This window comes from Marmota monax, unplaced genomic scaffold (genome assembly GCF_021218885.2).
Source record: "Marmota monax isolate L192 unplaced genomic scaffold, Marmota_monax_Labrador192_F-V1.1 WCK01_AAM20220418_F8-fsc01272, whole genome shotgun sequence".
Classification (NCBI taxonomy): Eukaryota; Metazoa; Chordata; class Mammalia; order Rodentia; family Sciuridae; genus Marmota; species Marmota monax.
The window spans coordinates 37,776-57,388 of NW_026694921.1; the positions used below are offsets into that span (position 1 = coordinate 37,776).

General features: G+C 39.8%; 1 protein-coding gene across 1 annotated transcript in view; it reads left to right on the top strand.

Moving 5' to 3' along the window:
• The window catches only part of LOC124081087 (myotubularin-related protein 3-like), a 60,516-nt gene that overhangs the window by 34,184 nt on the left and 6,719 nt on the right, over window positions 1-19,613 (top strand). Inside the window, 11 exon segments of the mRNA XM_058573566.1 lie at window positions 2,091-2,100; window positions 2,103-2,206; window positions 2,704-2,822; window positions 7,929-8,060; window positions 9,010-9,094; window positions 12,347-12,542; window positions 13,775-13,960; window positions 16,308-16,478; window positions 17,678-17,823; window positions 18,504-18,682; window positions 18,685-19,613. Coding sequence (XP_058429549.1) covers window positions 2,091-2,100; window positions 2,103-2,206; window positions 2,704-2,822; window positions 7,929-8,060; window positions 9,010-9,094; window positions 12,347-12,542; window positions 13,775-13,960; window positions 16,308-16,478; window positions 17,678-17,823; window positions 18,504-18,682; window positions 18,685-19,613 — 2,257 coding nt within the window.

Here is a 19,613-nt window from a genome sequence, read left to right on the forward strand (position 1 = left end):
ATAGCTTGTTACTGTATACAGCTTTTTTTAAAAAAATATTTTTAGTACTAGATGGACACAATACCTGTATTTATTTATCTTTATGTTGTGCTGAGGATTGAACCCAGGGCCTCACACATGCACTCTACCACTGAGCCACAACCCCACCCCTGTATACAGCTCTTAATATGGACCTCACCCTTGGAGTTAAAAGCCTGGGTGTTCTGAAGAATCACAGTCTGCAGATCTGTCTGTCATATCTTTACTTATTCTCAGTGACAAGTCACAGCAGAGAAGGAGAGTGAAGACTGGAAAAGGGAGAGCCTTAGAACCCGAGATTACTATAGGCTTTGCTGATTATAACCCCCCTTTTCTAAAATGGAATTGCTTACTCAGAGTGAGCAGCTAGTACTTGCTTAAGGGCTGACTTCCGGATAATGCAGTACCTAAAGGACATTAACATAATGTTCAGAAAAATTGGTGAGTCAGAAACCTGAATTAAGCTAGGCACAGAGGCATATGCCTATAATCCCAGTGGCTTGTGAGCCTGAGGCAGGAGGATTGCCGAGTTCAAGGCCAGCCTCAGCAAAAGCGAGGTGCTAAGCAACCCTGTCTCTCAATAAAAGAAAAAAGGGCTGGGGATGGGACTCAGTGGTTGAGTGCCCCTGAGTTCAATCCTGGGTACTGCGCAAGAATGCGTGCGAGCATTTTAAAGCTCCTATATTGGTCATTAGAAAAATAATAGGTTCATTATACATTGTGCAGGACTCTCTCTCTCTCTCTCTCTCTCTCTCTCTCTCTCTCTCTCTCTCTCACTCTCTCTCTCACACACACACACACACACACAATTAATTATTTAAAAACAAAATCCCTAATATGGATTTAAAAAATTAACTTCTTGTCTTTGAGTCTACTAGTTCCACTCTAAAATCAGTCTTTGGGTCATTGTAAAGTTCTATAAAAGGAAGAATGAGAGCCAAATCTCTTGAGTTTAAAACAGAATGAAAGGAATGAAGCTCATGGTTAGAATATTAATCATGATCATTGTGTCCCAGGCTAAATTTATGGGGTAGGTGTTAGAAAGTTTGTATAGCTGCTCTTGATCATAGCTGTTTTCTTAGTTTAGTGGCTTTTTAATTCGTGATACTTTTGTCTTCTGGAAATTAAGAAAATGAGTATCATAAGGAGAAGGGTGCAAAGTGATCAAAATCCCCAATTCCCAATCCAGTGCATTTTTCTATTTCTTCCTCTAATGCATAGAATAGTTTAGAGTAGAGGGTGGTGGAGGTGGTAGAGTTTGTGTGTGTTAAGATGTGGATTAAAGTCTGTGGCAAGCTTCGCTGTTAAAAAGGAAGATTGGGTTACCCACAGAGAGAGACTGTCCTGTAAATACAAACCTATCAGAAACACAGCTTCCTGTGACACCAGCTTGACTGGCATGCAGCTAACGTCTTCTCTTAAAAAAAAAAAAAAGATTTTTTTCTTCTTGAATATAATTTGTTCTGAAGTGTGTTTTATAGACATTATGATTATTAGCTCATTCACATTACTAACTTAGCTCTCAAGGAGACTGAGTGTGCACCTACACTGGCATGTGGTATTGTTTCTTTATACTCAAGGCTGCTCCTGTTACCTGTAATTAGGACAATCTGTTTGGTTCAAATCAAAGAATGAATTACTCATAAGAGGTCTTTGGAAACTTGAAATTGTGAACCTTTATCCTTTTTCACATTTCCTTCAACAAAAGTCTGAATGACTAAAGGTCTGTTAGAGGTGAACCCCCTCCCCAATAATTGGGTCTTGTGTAGATAAAAATTACCTATGTATTTGTTACAACAGAGAATTATGATAAATAAGGAGAGTGCCCCTCAACTCCCCTACATCTTGCTTTCTTGGATAGATTGCCAGATTCTCAAAGGTAACATCAAAATCAACAATCCAAGAGATATATAAGCAAACATTTATCGTGCTTCATTCTATTGAGACCAAAACTCAACTCACGCCTCCTTGCCTTTTAAGTGGTTTTGTAATAGCATGATCAGAATCTCTGTGTTGGCTCACCTAGTGTCTTTCCCTCCCTTCCCCATCCCCCTTTTCATCTTTCTTATTAGGTTATGTGGTGTAGTTATCCACAAGAGCTCATAGTGCCTGCCTGGATCACTGATAAAGAGCTAGAAAGTGTAGCAAGCTTCAGGTCCTGGAAATGTATCCCTGCCGTTGTCTACAGGTAAGTGTAAGCTGGATTAGCCCCAGCTTTGGTTGGTGCTACTTCTCATTCGTTACTTGTGGTCTGCTGTCTCTGCTGTTGCTAATCTAGGGAGGGAATGGTTCAGAGAACTTTCCAGGCAAGTCTGTGCTTCCTTATTGCTAAAGCTGCTTTTCTGGTAACACACTGATAATGCATCCTGTGCATTAGCTGGTGATTCAGTTGACACTGATGAGAAAATTTTAATAGAAAAGCAGACGGACTTGTTATTTCAAGATCCTTCCTAGTTCATTCTGTGAGAAGATCATGTGCTGGTACTGCATTTAGCTTTAGATATTAGCAGGGCTTTTGGATTGAGAGAGGTGAGTCCTAGAAAATGAGTCTTGAGAATAGTGTTGAATCATCTGTGATTATCTTTGTGATTGACCCTTTAGCATGAGGAAGAATTTTGTTTTGAGAGAGAGCATTTAGAGAAAAAGGGTGGGGCTGAACTTGGTTGAAGATTTCAAATATCCAAGCTGTGAGAACCAAGGAATGCAAGTTCTAGAAGGAGATGGTAGAATGGTGATGGAGTACAAGTTTTGGAGACACAGACTGGAGGTCAAGCCTATTCTGACATTCTTTGCTGTGCCCTTGAGTAAGTCTCCTAGCTGACCCCAGTCTTTTCCTAATGAGAAGAAGGGGAATGATAGATAGGTCTTACTTTGCAGATGTACTGTGACATCTGAATGAGGGCCTATAAACACTGGGCTTCTTCTTTAAGAAATGTTTGGAGCAGATTGTAGATTGTATACTTGAACCCTGCTTTTCTAATTCAGTGACTATCTCAGTTTTTACACTATCATGTTAAAATTTCTAGGAAGTAATGATTACATCCTATAGCATTCTCCATTTCATTTTTCCATTTCACAGACTAATTGGTCCAAGTCAATGGATTAGTTAGAAACTCTCTGATGCCAGGAGGCATTCCACTGAAATATCGAGGTTGTAGGAAGGGATTTCTCTCCTTGTGGAGATCTTATGGAGATAACCAGATTTTCATTTAGTTCATTGAAGGCAAATTCTGATGCTCACCCTGAGTACAGATGGAAAGATGTTTGCTATGGCTCAGCAGAACCCATTAAGTTTTCAATCTCAGTTTTCATCACTCTTATTTTCAGACAGTCCTAAAATAGTAGGTCACCAAATTTACCTATCACTCAAGTGGTAAGGATGACACAAGAATTGGAGAGCAGTAAAAACTGAAGGGATTTATGACTCTTAATCAATGATCAGTCCCATTAGAATGGGGAAAGCAGCCAGCCACTGCCCTGGCCAGCAACTGCTTTAGATCAGGCATTTGCAAGGATTGCTGGCTTTGAACATAAGGGGGAAGTGCTCTCATTTTCTAAGTTAAAGGCTGTGATTGAATCTTCCTTTTGGCAGAGAAGCCTAAGAATACTAGTTGAAGAAAAACTAGAGTGTAATAAAAATAAGAAGCCTTTTTTCTTTTCTAAAATTTGTTCTAGAGGGCATGAACTCTAGGGCTTTTTTCCCTTTGTAGAGACCATAAAGTATATATACAAGTGAAAACTCTTAATTATAGTTTTTCAGAGAAAGTCTCTCAAAAGATTATAAATGAAAGTTCATGGTATAGCTTTTGTAAATCCAGATAGGTTTTCTGGAACTGGTTGTTTTGTCTCAGAACATATATCTTTTTAAAATATATATATTTTAGTTTTAGTTGGACACAATACCTTTATTTTATTTATTTATTTTTATGTGGTGCTGAGAATGGAACCTAGCAGCTTGCTCATGGTAAGCAAGTGCTCTACTGCTGAGCCACAACCCCAGCCCCAGAACATATATCTTTTTTTTTTTTTTTAATGAATTGACCTTGTTTATTTGGCAATAGATTTTGATATTTCTTTTCTGTTAACTTGTTATGGTTGATTTAAATTTAACTTATGTTGAATATTATATAAAATACAAAATTTAGATTAAAACTACCGTTTTGGAATCTTGCTTAAAAATAAAATTGTAATTTCTCCTTCATATTTAGTGTTGAAACAGTAAAATTAGATGAAGGTTAATTTTAAAGCATCATAAACCTTCTAATTCTTTACTATTTACTTAAGAAAGTATACTAATCATAATCCAGAAAATTTATATGAAAGAAATTTAAAAAGTTATTTATAACCACATCAGCTATTATAATATAGGAATATTTATACCCACTCTATATTAAAGAATGGTCTTTACTTGTAATCATTGATATACAGTTTTATATGTGGTTCTTCCATTTAATATTATTCATGTTTCTAGGTGTTTTCACAATCATCTATTTTTAATACACCAGTTAATCAAGTGGATTTATAATATTATTTAGCTGTTTTTTGATTTTAGAAAGGCAAACTTATAATTCCTGATACACATTTCATTAGTTTTTGTTTAATGACTAGAAATCCTTATGTCTTCAGATATTATTACATATTCATTGAAACACACTACCTATCTAATGATTTATTATATATCTACATCATATTTATTAGATAAGAATTCCAATTACTTTTATATAATAAAAGTAAAAAGGAATTTTGCATGTTGGCTATGTTGCACTTTATACATTATTTTTAGGCCTTTGTAGAATATAAAACTTAGAAAAACATTCTCAACTAATATTCTTTTTTTTTTTTTCAACTAATATTCTTATTTGATGTAAATGACTCAAACTAGAGAACATATATCTTTTATCTGAGTGCCAAACTGGGTTGCTAGGTTAGTTGGCAGCTTTTTTTTTTTTTTTTTAAGGGGTACATGAAATATGTTTGGGACACTCTATCACTCTCTGTTCTACCAGCCTAGGTGGCAGAGTGCTTCTGAATATGACAGACACCAAATTCAGTAAATATGTTATATGTGTGTGTGTGTGTGTGTGTATGTATGTGTGTTATATTTTGTATTTTGCGGTAATGATTCCTGAGGTTGCCAGTAGCCAGTTACTTGACAGCACCATGCTGAACCAATGCCTGATTAGGGCTTTCTCCTGCTGTGATGAGAGAACACTTAATTGGATTTATAACTGAAGACAGATTGCTCTAACATAGCAAGATGGTGCAAAGAGCACCGTCTGTATTGCGATTCACAGCTCCCCATTTTGTGCATGTGGTGATTATTAGTAACTCCTAATCATGTAGAGGGCTTGCCTAACCTATAAATTGGGAATACTTCAAAACAGTTGTTTCTGTGTAAAATTGAAGCTTTCAGTGTTGGCTATCTCAACTTCTATAATTTTCCTCCTCTTTATTAAAGTGATAGAAATACTGTTTAATTAGTGAGTTTTAACTGTAGTGTTTGAGTTCTCTTTCATGAAGTCTAAAGCATTTTAGAAAGCAGTAGTCCAGTTGAAATATAGCCAGTGACCCTTAAAATCCAAGACCTAGACTGAAAAGTGCCATCTACTGTTCCTCTTGGGCAGTGCTGGGAAACATTGTGGAGGAAGAGGATGCTCAGGAAAGGTCCCACCAATCTTTTCTGTGAAGATTTGCAGTCATTTGCCTCAGTGGTTACCCAGTGCCTGTTATTTGCAAGGCATTGTTAAAAAAATCAATGAGGTTTTCTTATCTTATCTTTTTGGTTGTTGTTGTTGTTACTTGTTTTTGGTACAAGGGATTGAATCCAGAGGTACTGCTTTACCACTGAGCTTCATTTCCAGCCCATTTTTTTTTTTTTTTTTTTTTGAGACAGGGTCTTGCTTAAGTTGATTAGGGCCTTCCTAAGTTACTGAAGCTGGCCTCCTTGCAAACTTGGGATTCTCCTGCCTCAGCCTCCTATGTGGCTGGGGTTACAGGTGTGAACCACCACACCTGGCCAATGAGATTTTATGTCCACTTTGGCTTCATTCAGCACATGAGCCAGTTCAGGGTGTTAGCAATATTTGTCTCTCCTGGTGAGGGAGGATTTAAAAACTATAAGTAAAGTGGTAGTTTCAGGGAATTTGATTATTGCCAAATTGAATTTATTGCTCATGAGCTTTAGGATTAAATACAATAGTCTTTCTCACTTTGTTCCCTGGAAAAAACATAGATTCAGTAGTATGTTTTATTTAAATCCATCTGTGTCGTATTTATGTGTTTGTGTGTATGCTTATACATGTTTAACAAACAATTTTAAAGGAAAGTAAAACATAAGTATTTTCCTTGGAGTTATAGAATAGGGACATTTAAATTTTTTGCTTACCAGCTATTTTTACTGCCAACTGATTACTTTTATAACAATAACAAATAGCTTAATTGAGCTATGCCATGTAAAATTCACACTTTTAAAATGTGCAGTTTAATGACTTTTAGTATACTGTATTCAGAGTTGTTCAACTGTCACTACAATCAATTTTAGTACATTTTCATCACCTGGAAGAGACATTCTGTACCATTAGCAGTCATTCCTTGTTCCATCCTCAGTGCCCTTACCCCTGGGTAACCAGCAATCTATTTTATCTACCTAGTCTGGATATTTTAATATAAATGGAATCATAAAATATGTGGCCTTTTTTGTCTATTTTATTTCATTTAGCATAACATATTCAGGGTTCATCAGTGTTGTAGCATGTATCAGAACTTTATTCCTTTTTAGTGCTAAATAATTTTTCTAACCTTTTAATTGCTATAATTGCCTAATTAGAAAACACTTTGGGCTTTAATAGCATCTTAAAGTAGACTGTGAGTATGATTTCTGCTTTGGGAAAAAAGATCTGTCAGAGTATGATTTATTGAGGTTGCTGTTCTTTTACTAAGAGCCTGAGGAAGGATAGTGGGCTTATTGAGCCATCTGCCTAAATAAGAGCAATTTTTGACTCATGAAATCTCAGATTTTTTCTAGGCAAGTGTTTTCAGTTCCAAAGGTAGGATCTGTTTGGGGTGTGTCGGGGAGAGTAGGGGGAAGAAGGCTCAGCAACTTTAATGAGGCCCTAAGCAGCTTAGCAAGACCCTGCATAAAATGTTTAAAAAGCGCGCTGTTAGGGGGCAGCTGGGGATGTGGCTCAGTGGTTAAGCGCGCCTGGGTTCAAACTTTTTGTTTCGTTTGATAAGGTGCTACCTGCACCCACAGCAGCAGTTTTATAGTATATGAGAAACTTTTCTTGAAGTGGCCTTTTCTTTTTTCTTTTTCTTTCTATCTTTTTTTTTTAGTTGTAGATGGACACAATATTTGTATTTTATTTATTTTTATGTGGTGCTGAGGCTCAAACACAGTGCCTCATATGTACAAGGCAAGTGCTCTGCCACTGTGCTACAATGCCAGCCCAAAGTGGCCTTTTCTTTAGAAGAGCTTTCTGGAAGAGAATTTGATGGGATTATTTGAGGAGTCTTGAGTCTTGGCCAAGAACCAGAAGACTCTTTGTTTCAAGCCTGGCTGTCATGACAAGAATGGAGTATGAGTGTGATGGGGACTTGTAGTGTATCTATACTCCTGTAGGGAGGTACCAAGTTTTGGACTATAGGTGTAGAAATGAGATATAAGAGGTTGGGCTATGTGGATCTCCATGTTTACCTCAGGAGTTGGTTTTGGAAAATGAATTGTCAACTTTTAATAAGAAGGGAAAATAGAAAATAAACTAAGAAGAGTAGTTCATCTATCTAGGTCTGGTTAGGAGGTTTCATTTGAGTTTTTTGGTACTACAACATGTGTCTCTGGTTCTAGTTTTCACAGTTCTCAGAGACACAGGTTTATTTAGTTTTTACCCATCCCCCCTTCCTGATGTCCGTAGATTCTTCTCTATCAAATGCTTCAGGAGCAGAGAGTTTAGCCATCCAACCGCAGAAGCTTTTGATCTTGGATGCTCGCTCCTATGCAGCAGCTGTGGCAAACCGAGCCAAAGGAGGAGGCTGCGAATGCCCAGGTAAGGTGGATGGCGCATGGTCCTCAACTACTATCTCCTTATGAGTCCAGCCCATGCCCAACCTGGACTTAGTTCTCAATTTGAAATAAGTGACAAGCGATATTTCTCCCCTTCTTTCTTGAGAGAGCCAGAGTTTCTCTTTATATTCTTAAAATTGTGTGTTCTTTTCCAAGCAGATATGGAGGAGGAGGTGCAGTGAAGCCAAATAATCTTCCTTTCCTGCCAACCTTTAGGTGATAAAGAAAGCAAATCTTCCATAAGACTTGTTTACATTTGGATGCTGCTTTAGTGGCTCTGTTTCTCAGTCTTCTAAAAGCTTTTTGTTGCCTTTGACAGTGGGTATGCTCCTTACTGGCCTCCTGGCAAACTCCATGTGGGGATTTTTTCCTTAGAAAACCTGGGGTGAAAATTGTCCCGACTTGTAACACATTTGCTGTTTGAATGGTGGCTTTCTCTGAGGAGGGACTCCTTGGTACCAGTTGTGGCTGATGGTGCAGGAAGAGGTACCAAGCTCCTTATTTAGGTGTGACCTGAGCTGGAAATTGGAAGCAGTTGTACCAAGATAAAATTTAAATGCATGAAAGCACTGTTCTGCCAGATTCTTTTCAGAGAGATTCCAGAGCCACAAATAGATGAGGCCCAGGAAGTAAAGATGAGGTGGAAGTTTATAGGTCTTTCTTTTAAAACAAAATAGCTTTTATTTTGTTAGTACCTTCTTTACAGCTCTAACCTTCCTTTTTCACCTCTTTTACAAAGACAGCTAAAATGCAAGTGCTGTTGGCGTCTTTGAATAAAGCACTGGATTAATAGTCAAGCATCACAACATTGCAGTTTCATTAGTTAGCAGCTGCAATGGATTTGTTTTATAGCCAGTTTGCATCTTTTAAATTTGGTCATGCAGGCTTTAAATTCAACATATTTGTGTTCTCTTTATTGTTATTCTTTCCAAATTATTACCCAAACTGTGAAGTTGTGTTTATGGGGAGTTTTCAGTCTTTGAGGTTGCTGTGCACACAGACGCCAGATCCGGGAAAGTAAGACTTTAGTTTTACATTGCTCTTTTTTTGTTGTTAATTAAATTTGGAGGTATCCTCTCCTGATTCATGGTACACTTAAGTTACATTTTTAGCCTTTTTACATATTCTTTCTGCATCAGGAGCAAGGCAGCATAGAGCAGAGAAGGAAGAAAAACCCAGCCCTTTGAAACATTTTTAAATGTGCAGCACAGGAAAAAAATCTCAGTCCTTTTTAGAACAGAAGCATTGCCTTGTTTGTGCTGGGACTCCCACCCTTTCTCTTTCATGTTGTTTTTGTCCTAAAGCATTTTTATTCTTTGTTTTCTGAAATCCTATAGTGACACTTATTTGCTATGAACTGGGTTGTTTTACCACAAAAAGTCAGTTTACTCTTCATGTTCTAAAATGGATTAAACTTGTCGTTAGGTCAGTTTCTTTTATTCTTGCTTCTGATTTCTAAACTACTCTTTTATTTACTGAGAACATTATCATGATTTTTATTGCTCATTAAAAATGAATGGTTGGCATTTGTAATAAGGAAGGTGAAGTAATACCCTCTGCAAGGGTACTCTTTGAATACAAGATAAATTAGGAGCAGGGCTCTGTAAAACAAATATGGACAATAAATATTTAAAAGCCCCTGTTCTACTATTTCAGGAAGCTAGAGTTGGTGCCAGAGAAGACAGAATTCATTTTTTCTAGAGTTTGTGCTAAAGCCCATAGTCATTTCCCTGGGTCCTGTTCAGTAGATCTCATGATCACATTGAGTTTTGCTGCATTCTTTATTGGATTTATTAAATCAGGTACTGCCTAAACCACTTGTATTGACTTTTACTAGCAAAGGATTAAATTCATTACAGTTCCATTCAACCCTTAGGTTAAAGCAAGTGTCCTTTGTGGGCAGACTGTTCAAAGAAATGAGCTTCCTACTTTCCTTTGGGATTTGCTATTTGCAATTCCTACACAATTCCAGGACCCATCTGGCAGCACCCTTTCCTCTAAGATGGGGCATAGAATGTGCCTGGCTGGGAACCCAGGAGACCTGCCGCAAACTGAGTTTGTGACCTTGGCAAAGTGACTTTACTACCGTAGGTCTTAGTTTTTTGTCTATAAAACAAAGATTGCCAATTATGTGATCTCTCATATCGTCCATATTAAAATTAAGAAAATAGCTTTTTTTTTTTTTTGGGGGGGTACTGGAAATTGAATCCCAGGGCACTTAACCACTGAGCCATATCCCTAGACCTTTTTATTTTTTGAGACAGAGTCTTACTAATTTGCTGAGGCTGGCTTTGAACTTGCCATCCTCCTGCCTCAGTCTTCCAAGCCACTGGGCTAGAAAAGCTAGTTTTTGAACTCAGATTATTAGCTCTTACTTCCTCCAAATTAATATCTAGGGAATTTTATTAAAGAAGCAGCAAATCATAATGCACTACCGAAGCCTCTTGTGGGGGAAAAAAGCCGCTTTGGTAGTGATGGGATGGCTCTAAGTTCATCCCCAATGGTGGTTTCGGGTTGTGGAGGAATAGGGGATGCTTCTGCTCCAGTTTGAGAGTAGCACAGGGGAGTGTGCTGTATTCCAGAACCTCCTCTGCTGGCATACTTCAGAGTGCAGCTTTTCTCTTAGACTAGGGTAGCACCAACTGGTATTTTATAACGGTTCAGTCATGTTCAAAAGAAACCTACACTGACTCTTTTGTTTACCATTTCTCCAGAGGTAAGAAGATAATTTCATTTTTGGTCTCTTAAGCCTATAGTTTGGTTTCCTTCACGGCCATGTGAACAATGAGAATAAACAATTGGTATATCAGGAAAAAATGTTTCCAAGTATCTACTAGGAGATAGAAAGTCTTGATATTGTGTTTTTACTGATGGCAGACTCACAGCTCATTAAACAGTAGGTCTCCTCTCTGAATACTAGGCACTCAGTACATCTGTGATGGAAACAGTGTCAGCTTTCCAAAGAGTCACAGTCCAGGTGGTAGACGGTACTAATCTATATGAAATCAGTACATATGCATTTAATTCTGTAGTCTGTTTGTCTGGCTGGGAAGATCCCCTGCTCCTTAGACTCTTCCAAAAATTCATTCATTCCCTGAGATTTAGTAGACCTTTATGGCTTTGTCCTGTAGTCCCAGTGTTGGCAGTTACTCCTAAAATAGATGTACCACCACTTCATCTGTATTTATTCCTTCCTGTCTGGCTCATTGTTTGAAGACCTGGACTTGTCTTAACCACAAATTTTGCATTTTAGAAAAATCTGAACTCATTTTTGGGAATTAGGGGCAGGGAGAAGCACAAGAAACATATGTAAACACAGATTAAAACAAATCAAAACAAAAAACAAAAACTCAAATGTGTCAGTTGGTGATTACTCCCAAGAGGCAGTTCTTGCTATCTGATATTCTTGAGTGCTCCTTTAAAAAAGATTCTTCTAGATCCCTGCTCAATCTGGTATGGGTAAAGCCTAGCAATTCCATGTGGCCATTGGTAGACTAGTTTCATAAGTCTAAATCATCCTATTAGGCTCATCCAGATTTTATATATATATATAATGGGCACAATACCTTTTTTTTTTATGTGATGCTGAGGATCAAACTGAGTGCCTCATGTATAAGGCAAATGCTTCACTACTGAGTTACAACCCCAGCCACATCATCAGATTTTTTTGAAAATTTGTTTTTAGTTATAGATGGGCACAATACCTTTATTTAGCTTATTTATTTATATGTGGTGCTGAGGATTGAACCCAGTGCCTCACACATGTTAAGCAAACACTCTACCACTGAGCTATAACTCCAGCCCCCCATGTGTGGTGTCCAGTGTTCAGCTTATATCTCATTATAGACTATTTATATTTTTAAGTTTACTTTCTTTTGAGAAATTATTGGGAAGGTTTGTTGATTCTTAAATGTCTTCTGTTTTACATCTTAGAAATATCTCTCAGAAGGTTCCACTTTTCTTATACTGTGTGTATCTACTATGGACTGAAAAACATTAATTTTTTAATTTTCTCTGGGAAATTACTCATCAGCATGTTAGAACCAAAGGTGGTCTTATTAAATACAGTCCATATTTCTGAGGATGCCCTCTATTACAGAGTAAGGCCTGAGTCTTGATTTTGGACATGTTTTATAAACAGATTTTCTGTCTGTTTTGGCAGTGTCACATTTGAAGAGAAAAATCTTGGGGTATTGCTTTTTATTTGACAGGCGTTGGATATGATCAATACATCATAAAAAAATGCCTCATCCCTTCCTATTTTTATAGTTGGCTTTCAGCTCTTGAAAGCACAAAGTGGCTTCATCACCTATCTGTGCTTTTGAAGTTGGCCCTTCTGGTGGTGCATGCTGTGGATTGTGACCAGCGACCTGTACTAGTGCACTGTTCAGATGGCTGGGACCGCACCCCTCAGATTGTGGCACTGGCTAAGCTCTTGCTGGACCCTTATTACCGAACCATAGAGGTGAGTGTGTCCAAAGTGTGGGAGTTGATACTGTATAACAAGTGTGGGAGGTCTCCGTGAGTCTTATGATCATTTTTTTTTTTGGGGGGTAGCAATTAGGTCTAAAGAAAGCCAAATTTGTTTTTAATTATTCCTCCTGCACCTTGAGCTACATTGTTAGAGGTGCCTGCTGCAGTTCTTATGCCTATTAAAGTGTGTCAGATTGTAGGTTACAAGGTATTGAGAAATATAGATCTTTTCTTTTATAGCCTGTCTACATGGGAAAGTTCTGGCTAACCCAGGAAAATGAGGCTTCTTTAAAAAGGATTTTGGTTTGCTTATGATAATAGGTCTAGATATTACCAAAAGAGTGTTCTGTCAAGAAGGAGTCTGACCCTAAAATAACCTCCTTTTGGGTTAAAGAAGTAAGAAAAACCACAAAGTACGCTTAAACATACACACACACACACACACACACACACACACAGAGACACACACACAGACATACAGACACACACAGACATACAGACACACACACACATACAGACACACACACACACATATATATATAAACATTTGTAAAAATGTAGGGTGGGGAAGGATTTTACAAAAATGCCTTTGTAAATTTAGCACCAAATGTGCAAAATTCAAAATAAAAGGAAAATTAAGGGGGAATATGTGGCTTTTATAAAACATTAAATCTTAATTTTCTCTGGGAAATTGTCCCTCAAATGCCAGGCACAGTGGTGCACACCTGTAATGTCAGCAGCTTGAGAGGCTAAGGCAGGAGGATCATGAGTTCAAAGCCAGCCTCAGCAATTTAGCAAGACCCTGTCTCTAAATAAAAATACAAAAAAGGGCTGGGGATATGGTTTAGTGGATCACGTGCCCCTGGGGCTCAATCCCTGGTACTCATTACACACACACTCTCTCTCTCTCTCTCACACACACACACACACACACATCTCTCAAGATGTTAGTCTGGAGGCTAAAAGTATGAACAAATTCAAGAAAGGAGCTTAGTTAACTAAGATGCATTGTTAGGGCCCTTTCAGTGAATGTGGAATGGAGTTCAGATAATTGAGAAAGTTCCTTAGACTTGTGTACCAATAGAAGGAGCTGGCTATGGACCTAGGCTAGAGGAACCTACTGGGAAGCTGTTAAAGGGGGTTGCTGGTGGTGACACCTGGCTCAGGACTGCTACAGTGTTGGTAGCCCAGCACAAATTGTCTTTCCTGGGTGCCTCCCTGCAGGGTTTCCAGGTCCTTGTGGAGATGGAGTGGCTAGATTTTGGCCATAAGTTTACTGATCAGTGCGGTCATGGGGAGAACTCGGATGATCTGAACGAGCGTTGCCCAGTGTTTCTGCAATGGCTTGACTGCGTTCATCAGCTTCAGAGGCAATTTCCTTGCTCTTTTGAGTTCAATGAAGCATTCCTTGTGATTTTGGGAATCATCAAAATTGGAGGTGATAAAAGTGGTCCAAAATTGGACCACTTACGCAAATATTAGTGGTCCAATTTTCACATGAAAGTATGTAGCCTTTTTAAATTTAAGTAGAGGGGTCATTATTTTCTCCTATTTTTATTTGAAAACAATAATAAATAGGCATTTTTTACTTAGTGAATCCAGATGTACCTTTTTTTTTCTTGTAAACCTTGAGTTGTTTTAAACTTAGCTTTTAAAAGAGATGATAGAAACCCTAAATAGTAGTTAGAAATAGAAGCAATTCGTGTGTCCCATATTCCCTCCAGTCCATCTACTAAAGCCCCTACTGTCTCCAAAGTTCTCTTCTCCCTTCTCCTTTGATAAAAGATGCACTATCCTTGTCCTTTTTAGCCCGTCTGTTCTGCTATACACAGTTCCCATCTCCTCCCATCTGTCCTGCTGGCTAGCTCCAGCATTTCTCCTCTTTCCTTCTGCAATGGCATATTTCTCTTTCCCAGATCACAGCTGTAAACATGCAGACAAAGTATAATGTGTATGTGTGTATATATATATGTATATATATATATATATATATATATATATATATATATATATATATATATATATATTGTCTTATCAAAACCCTTTCTTGGTCCTGCATTCTGTTCCAGCTATTATCCTGTATCTGTGGTCTCTTTTACTGCAGAGCTCCTATATTAGCTATCTCAAATTTCTTCTGTTCTTTTCAGCCCACTCCAGGAAGGCATGCACCATAACACTTTGCCAAAGTTACTCTTGTTAAGGTTACCAATGATCTTTCATTTTGCTGACCCAGTTATCAGTGCTTAATCTTTATCTCTTTGATCCATCAATTGTAATGGCACAGTTCAGTTTCTTTTTTGAAATACTTTCTTCAAGTTGACCTCTTACACTTACCACTCTTATTCTCCTCTTCCTCACTGACTGGTCCTTTCTGTCTACTTTGCTGATTCCTCTTGGTCTCCCTAGTTCTGAATCTTGGAATGCCCCAGGGTTCATCCTCCAGGCTACTTTTCCATGTAACTACTATTTAACTACTTGAAGGATCTCACCCAGTCCAGTGGCTTTAATTGCTCTCCATGTGATGAGAATCCATTCAGCTTAGACTTCTACACTTAACTTCAGCCACAATCATGAACATTCGGTATCGGTATCTCTATTTGGATGTCTTAATGGCATTTCAAACTTGATTCATTTAAAACTTGATTCTTGATTTCTACATCTCCCCACAAACTTAATCTTGTAAGACTCTTCCATTTCACCATATGGCAACTTCATCCTTCCAGTCATTTAGGGCAAAAACATTTATGCCATCTTCAACTCTTCCTTCTTATTTCACATTCAGTCTATTTGAGTCTTCAGTTCTGCTTTCAAAATGTGTCTAAAACCTATTATTTATTGTCACCTCTACTATGTCACACTGGTCCAGGCCACCATTATCTCCTACTCTCATTTCATATAGAGTCAAGCTAGTCCTTCTAAAACATTAGACAGACCATGTCATCCCCTGCTGAGAAACCTCCAGTAACTATATTTCATACAGTAAAAGCCAAAGTCCTTAAAATGGCTTAAAAGGCCATCCTAGAGGTTACCTCTCTAGGCTTGTTTCCTCCTATCCCCCCCTCCCTTCCACTGGCCTCTTAACTATTTCTCAGACTGTAAATGTACTCCCCTCAGCCATTGTGCTTGTGTTGCCTCTGCCTAGAGCATTTTCCATCAGATACCCACATGACCTCCTCTCTTCCTTCTATCAGGTCTCAACCAGTGAGGCCTTCCCACAGCCTAGACCCCTCTCACCCTGTCCTATTGTTCTTCATAGTATTTGTCACCTCTGCCCTAGCTAGAGTAAGCTACATCAGGGCAGGAAAGCTGGTTGATAATTGCTGCATATCCATCACCTCTGGTACCTGTAGTCATGCCTGGGGCAAGTGAAATGTTCAGTAATGATTTGTGGAATAAACAAATAGTTTTACAAATGTGCTTTCAGCTTTGACACAGTTTTACACTGACCTGCTCTTGCACCCAGCTTCTGTGCTCTGCTGCTCTTGAGGATGGCTGTTAACTCAGAAGCTCAGAGACTGTTGAACAGGGAATCTAAGAGGAATGGGGGTGTACCAGTTTATCTTTAACTCAGGAATGCTGGTGGATAGAGTCAGGCCCTGGAGTTGGTGGCATGAAGAGGAGGCTATTGTGTGACCAACCGGGCTTCCCTATCCTGACAGCGTAAACTGAAGTGCTTTCAGACATGTTGGGGTAGATGGCTCTGCTGGGCTCCCATGTGTGCCCTACTGCATGATTTTGCCTCATTGGACTCCCATAGGTGAAACTGGTGCAGCATACCTATTCCTGCCTCTTTGGAACATTCCTGTGCAACAATGCCAAGGAGAGAGGTGAACAGCATACTCAGGAATGAACATGTTCTGTATGGTCGCTTCTTCGGGCTGGCAACAAGGCTTTCAAAAACCTACTGTATTCCTCCCAGTCAGAAGCCGTATGTATCCTTCAGTCTTTCCTCTGTCATCAGCAGAATGAGTTTGGGGTGGGGGACAAATGGGAGCCTGTTTGAATAGTGCTTCTTTTTGTGAAGGCATCTCTATCTATGGATGAGCTGTTTCCATTTTCCCTCACTATTCTCAGAAAGAACTGTTTCCTGATGATGCTCTGACCTGCTTCTGACCACTTTGCTTAGGGTGTTTTAATATACATTTCTACTTTGCCACCCTAGACACCAATCTTTTCTGGCACTTCCTCCAGAGCTTAATTTATTCGTAGCATGTTTTGTTTAACTGGTGGAAGAGCACTTAAGTTGTTTTCTGGGTGTTTCTCATATCTCAGAAGGAGCTGTTCCTAGGCCCCTGGCACCTCCTCATGTACCAGGTGATGATATCCTCTGCAGCTTCTATCTCAGCACAGAACTGGGTCTGATACTGATTATGTATATGTGATTCTCTGCTCATAAGAGAGCTAGCAGGCCCTTTAAGACTTTGTTTCTCAAAGGAATACCTTCTGTTCAGCAGAGAAAACAGGCACATACATTTGCGTGTCAATAGATGGTAAAATTCCTTTGTTCAGAATGCATCTTAAACCCATAAGAAATCAAAGCAGGTTAATCAGAAGTTATATTGCTTAGCTGGGATATTCATATGCTTCTCATTATATTTAAATAATCAAATCAAAGATTTAAGCTAACTGCTTCTCTCCCTCCTTCACCCTACCTCCTGGAGGAGTAACAGTGCAAGAAGAAAATACCCTCCTTTTCACATGATTAATATAAATGATCCTATAAAGCAGGTTTGGCAGTTTCTGCTGAAGCCAGGCTTTTATACAGGAAACATATAATCACTGTAACAGAATGACTCACTTTCTTATGCAGCAAATCAAGCTGATGAAAGTTAGTCATTCAATAAAGATGACCTGAGAAATACTTAATGAAAAAATGGACCTTTAAAAGATCCTTTCAGACTTTCATGCCCATAAGAGGTGCTTAGGTAAAAAATGTTGCCAAACAGAATCTCTAGTCCTGTATTGGCCTTTTTAGGAGATAGCTCTCTATCCACTGATGCTGCTTCCCCAGGGATCAGTGTCCTAGCGCTGTGGGGTGTTAGAGCTGGGAGTATATTCTTGATCTTTCCAGATATTTCTAAAATGCTTATTGGGACATATTTAAATCTGTCCTCTCCCCCTCTTCAGGTACTGTACCCTGTGTGCCATGTGCGTAACCTGATGCTGTGGAGTGCAGTGTATCTGCCCTGCCCATCTCCTTCTACCCCTGTGGATGACAGCTGTGCACCATATCCAGTCCCAGGGACCAGCCCTGATGATCCTCCCCTGAGCCGGTGAGCCCAGGGGTGATGCCACAGGCCTCAGGTCCTGTGTGGGTATATTCCTGTATGGGAACATGCCAGGGATGGTTAAAGATCATGATATTGTCTGGCTCCACAACATGTTCTTAGGTCTCTAAAGTTTTCTCTGGGAAGATAATCAACAGCCTAGTTTCCAGAAGTGAGTTGGGCCCTGTTCTACGACATGCACCAAGCAGTTTCTCAGTGATAGAGTACATCCTCTGTGCTCTTTGTGAACCCTGGTTTGTATTTCATCCACTACTCTCTGCTCCTGCCTCCCTGACCTGATTTGTCTTCTGAGCTTGAAAGCAAATGCTGTGAGATCATAGAAATGTTGGCTTTGCTACTTATGAATTAGCTTTATTAAATTCAGAGTGATTGGCTAATAAATTAAAATATTGTAATATCAAAGAATCAGCAGTCTGACCTTGCCACCAGTTGAGGAAACACAACAGCATCAGGGAGAATGCCTTTTGAAAATAACATTTGCTGTTAACTTATTTGTATGGATGGGGCATAGGTTAGAGGCAGTGCAGACAGGAGGACTTATGAGGGAGCTTTGCACTCCAGAACATTATTTGAAATGTCATAGCTCCAGCTTGTTAAAACCTGTTGTCTCCTGATCTCTGAATAGCCTCCAAGATTCTCACTTTTCCCAAACTTCTATCTTTTAGCCTACCAAAGACTAGATCATTTGACAATCTGACCATAGCCTGCGACAGCACAGTGCCTCTGGCCAGCCGGTGAAGCAGCGACCCCAGCTTGAATGAGAAGTGGCAGGAGCACCGGCGATCTCTGGAACTGAGCAACCTTGCTGGTCCTGGAGAGGAGCCATCTGCTGACACCCGGGTGCCCAGGGTGCTGAGCTGTCCGTGGCAGCTGGGGTGGCTGAGGGGCAGATGGAGAACATTTTGCAAGAGGCCACCAAAGAAGAGAGTGGGGCTGAAGAGCCTGCACACAGGGGTAGTGTGGAGATGCCACAGATCAAAGAGGAGAACAGGATAGCAACTGAAGGCTCAGCCATTGTACTTTACCAAGAAGCAGAGTTGGGGGTTGCTATTCTGAGGAGCCATCCAGACTCCAGCCTGTCTCTATTCTCACAGGGTATTCCTGAAGAGCACGGTGGGCCCAGTGTTCTCTCCAGTTCACTCCAGGAACCCTACAGGGGAGAGGATTCTCTGGAGGTTCCTTTGGAGCAGCCTCCAATAGAGGATATTGCAGAGAACCAGGAGGATGCAGCTCCTTCCATCCCAGTAGATGTAAAAGTTGGTTATGGTACCTCACTGTCTAGTTCTCTGCCACCTTCCCAAGTCCCTTTTGAGACCAGAGGACCAAACATGGACAGTTCCATGGATATGTTGATGGAAGATAATGTGAAGTCAGAAAGTGGACCCCAAGTCCACCGTAAGCCTTGCCTGGTTATCACTGGCAGGTTCAGTGGCAAAGACGTGCTTCCCCCAGCACTGGAGCCCAGGCCTGCTGAGAGGAGCCTCATTGAGAAGCCACAAGGGGGGTCTGTGGTCCACAGGACTTCTCCTGGCAGCACTCTTAGCCCAACACAGGCCCCTTGTGCCTTGCCTTTAGCCGAATGTAAAGAGGGGTTTGTGTGTAACGGTGCCCCAGAGACTGAAAACAAGGCCTCAGAGCAGCCCCCAGCACTTGGCACCCTCCAGAAGAACTCCACACCCAATGGGCACTGTGCCAATGCGGAGGCTGGGAGGAGCAAGGACTCGCTGAGCCGCCAGCTGTCTGTCACAAGCTGCAACTCTGTCCATTTACACTCT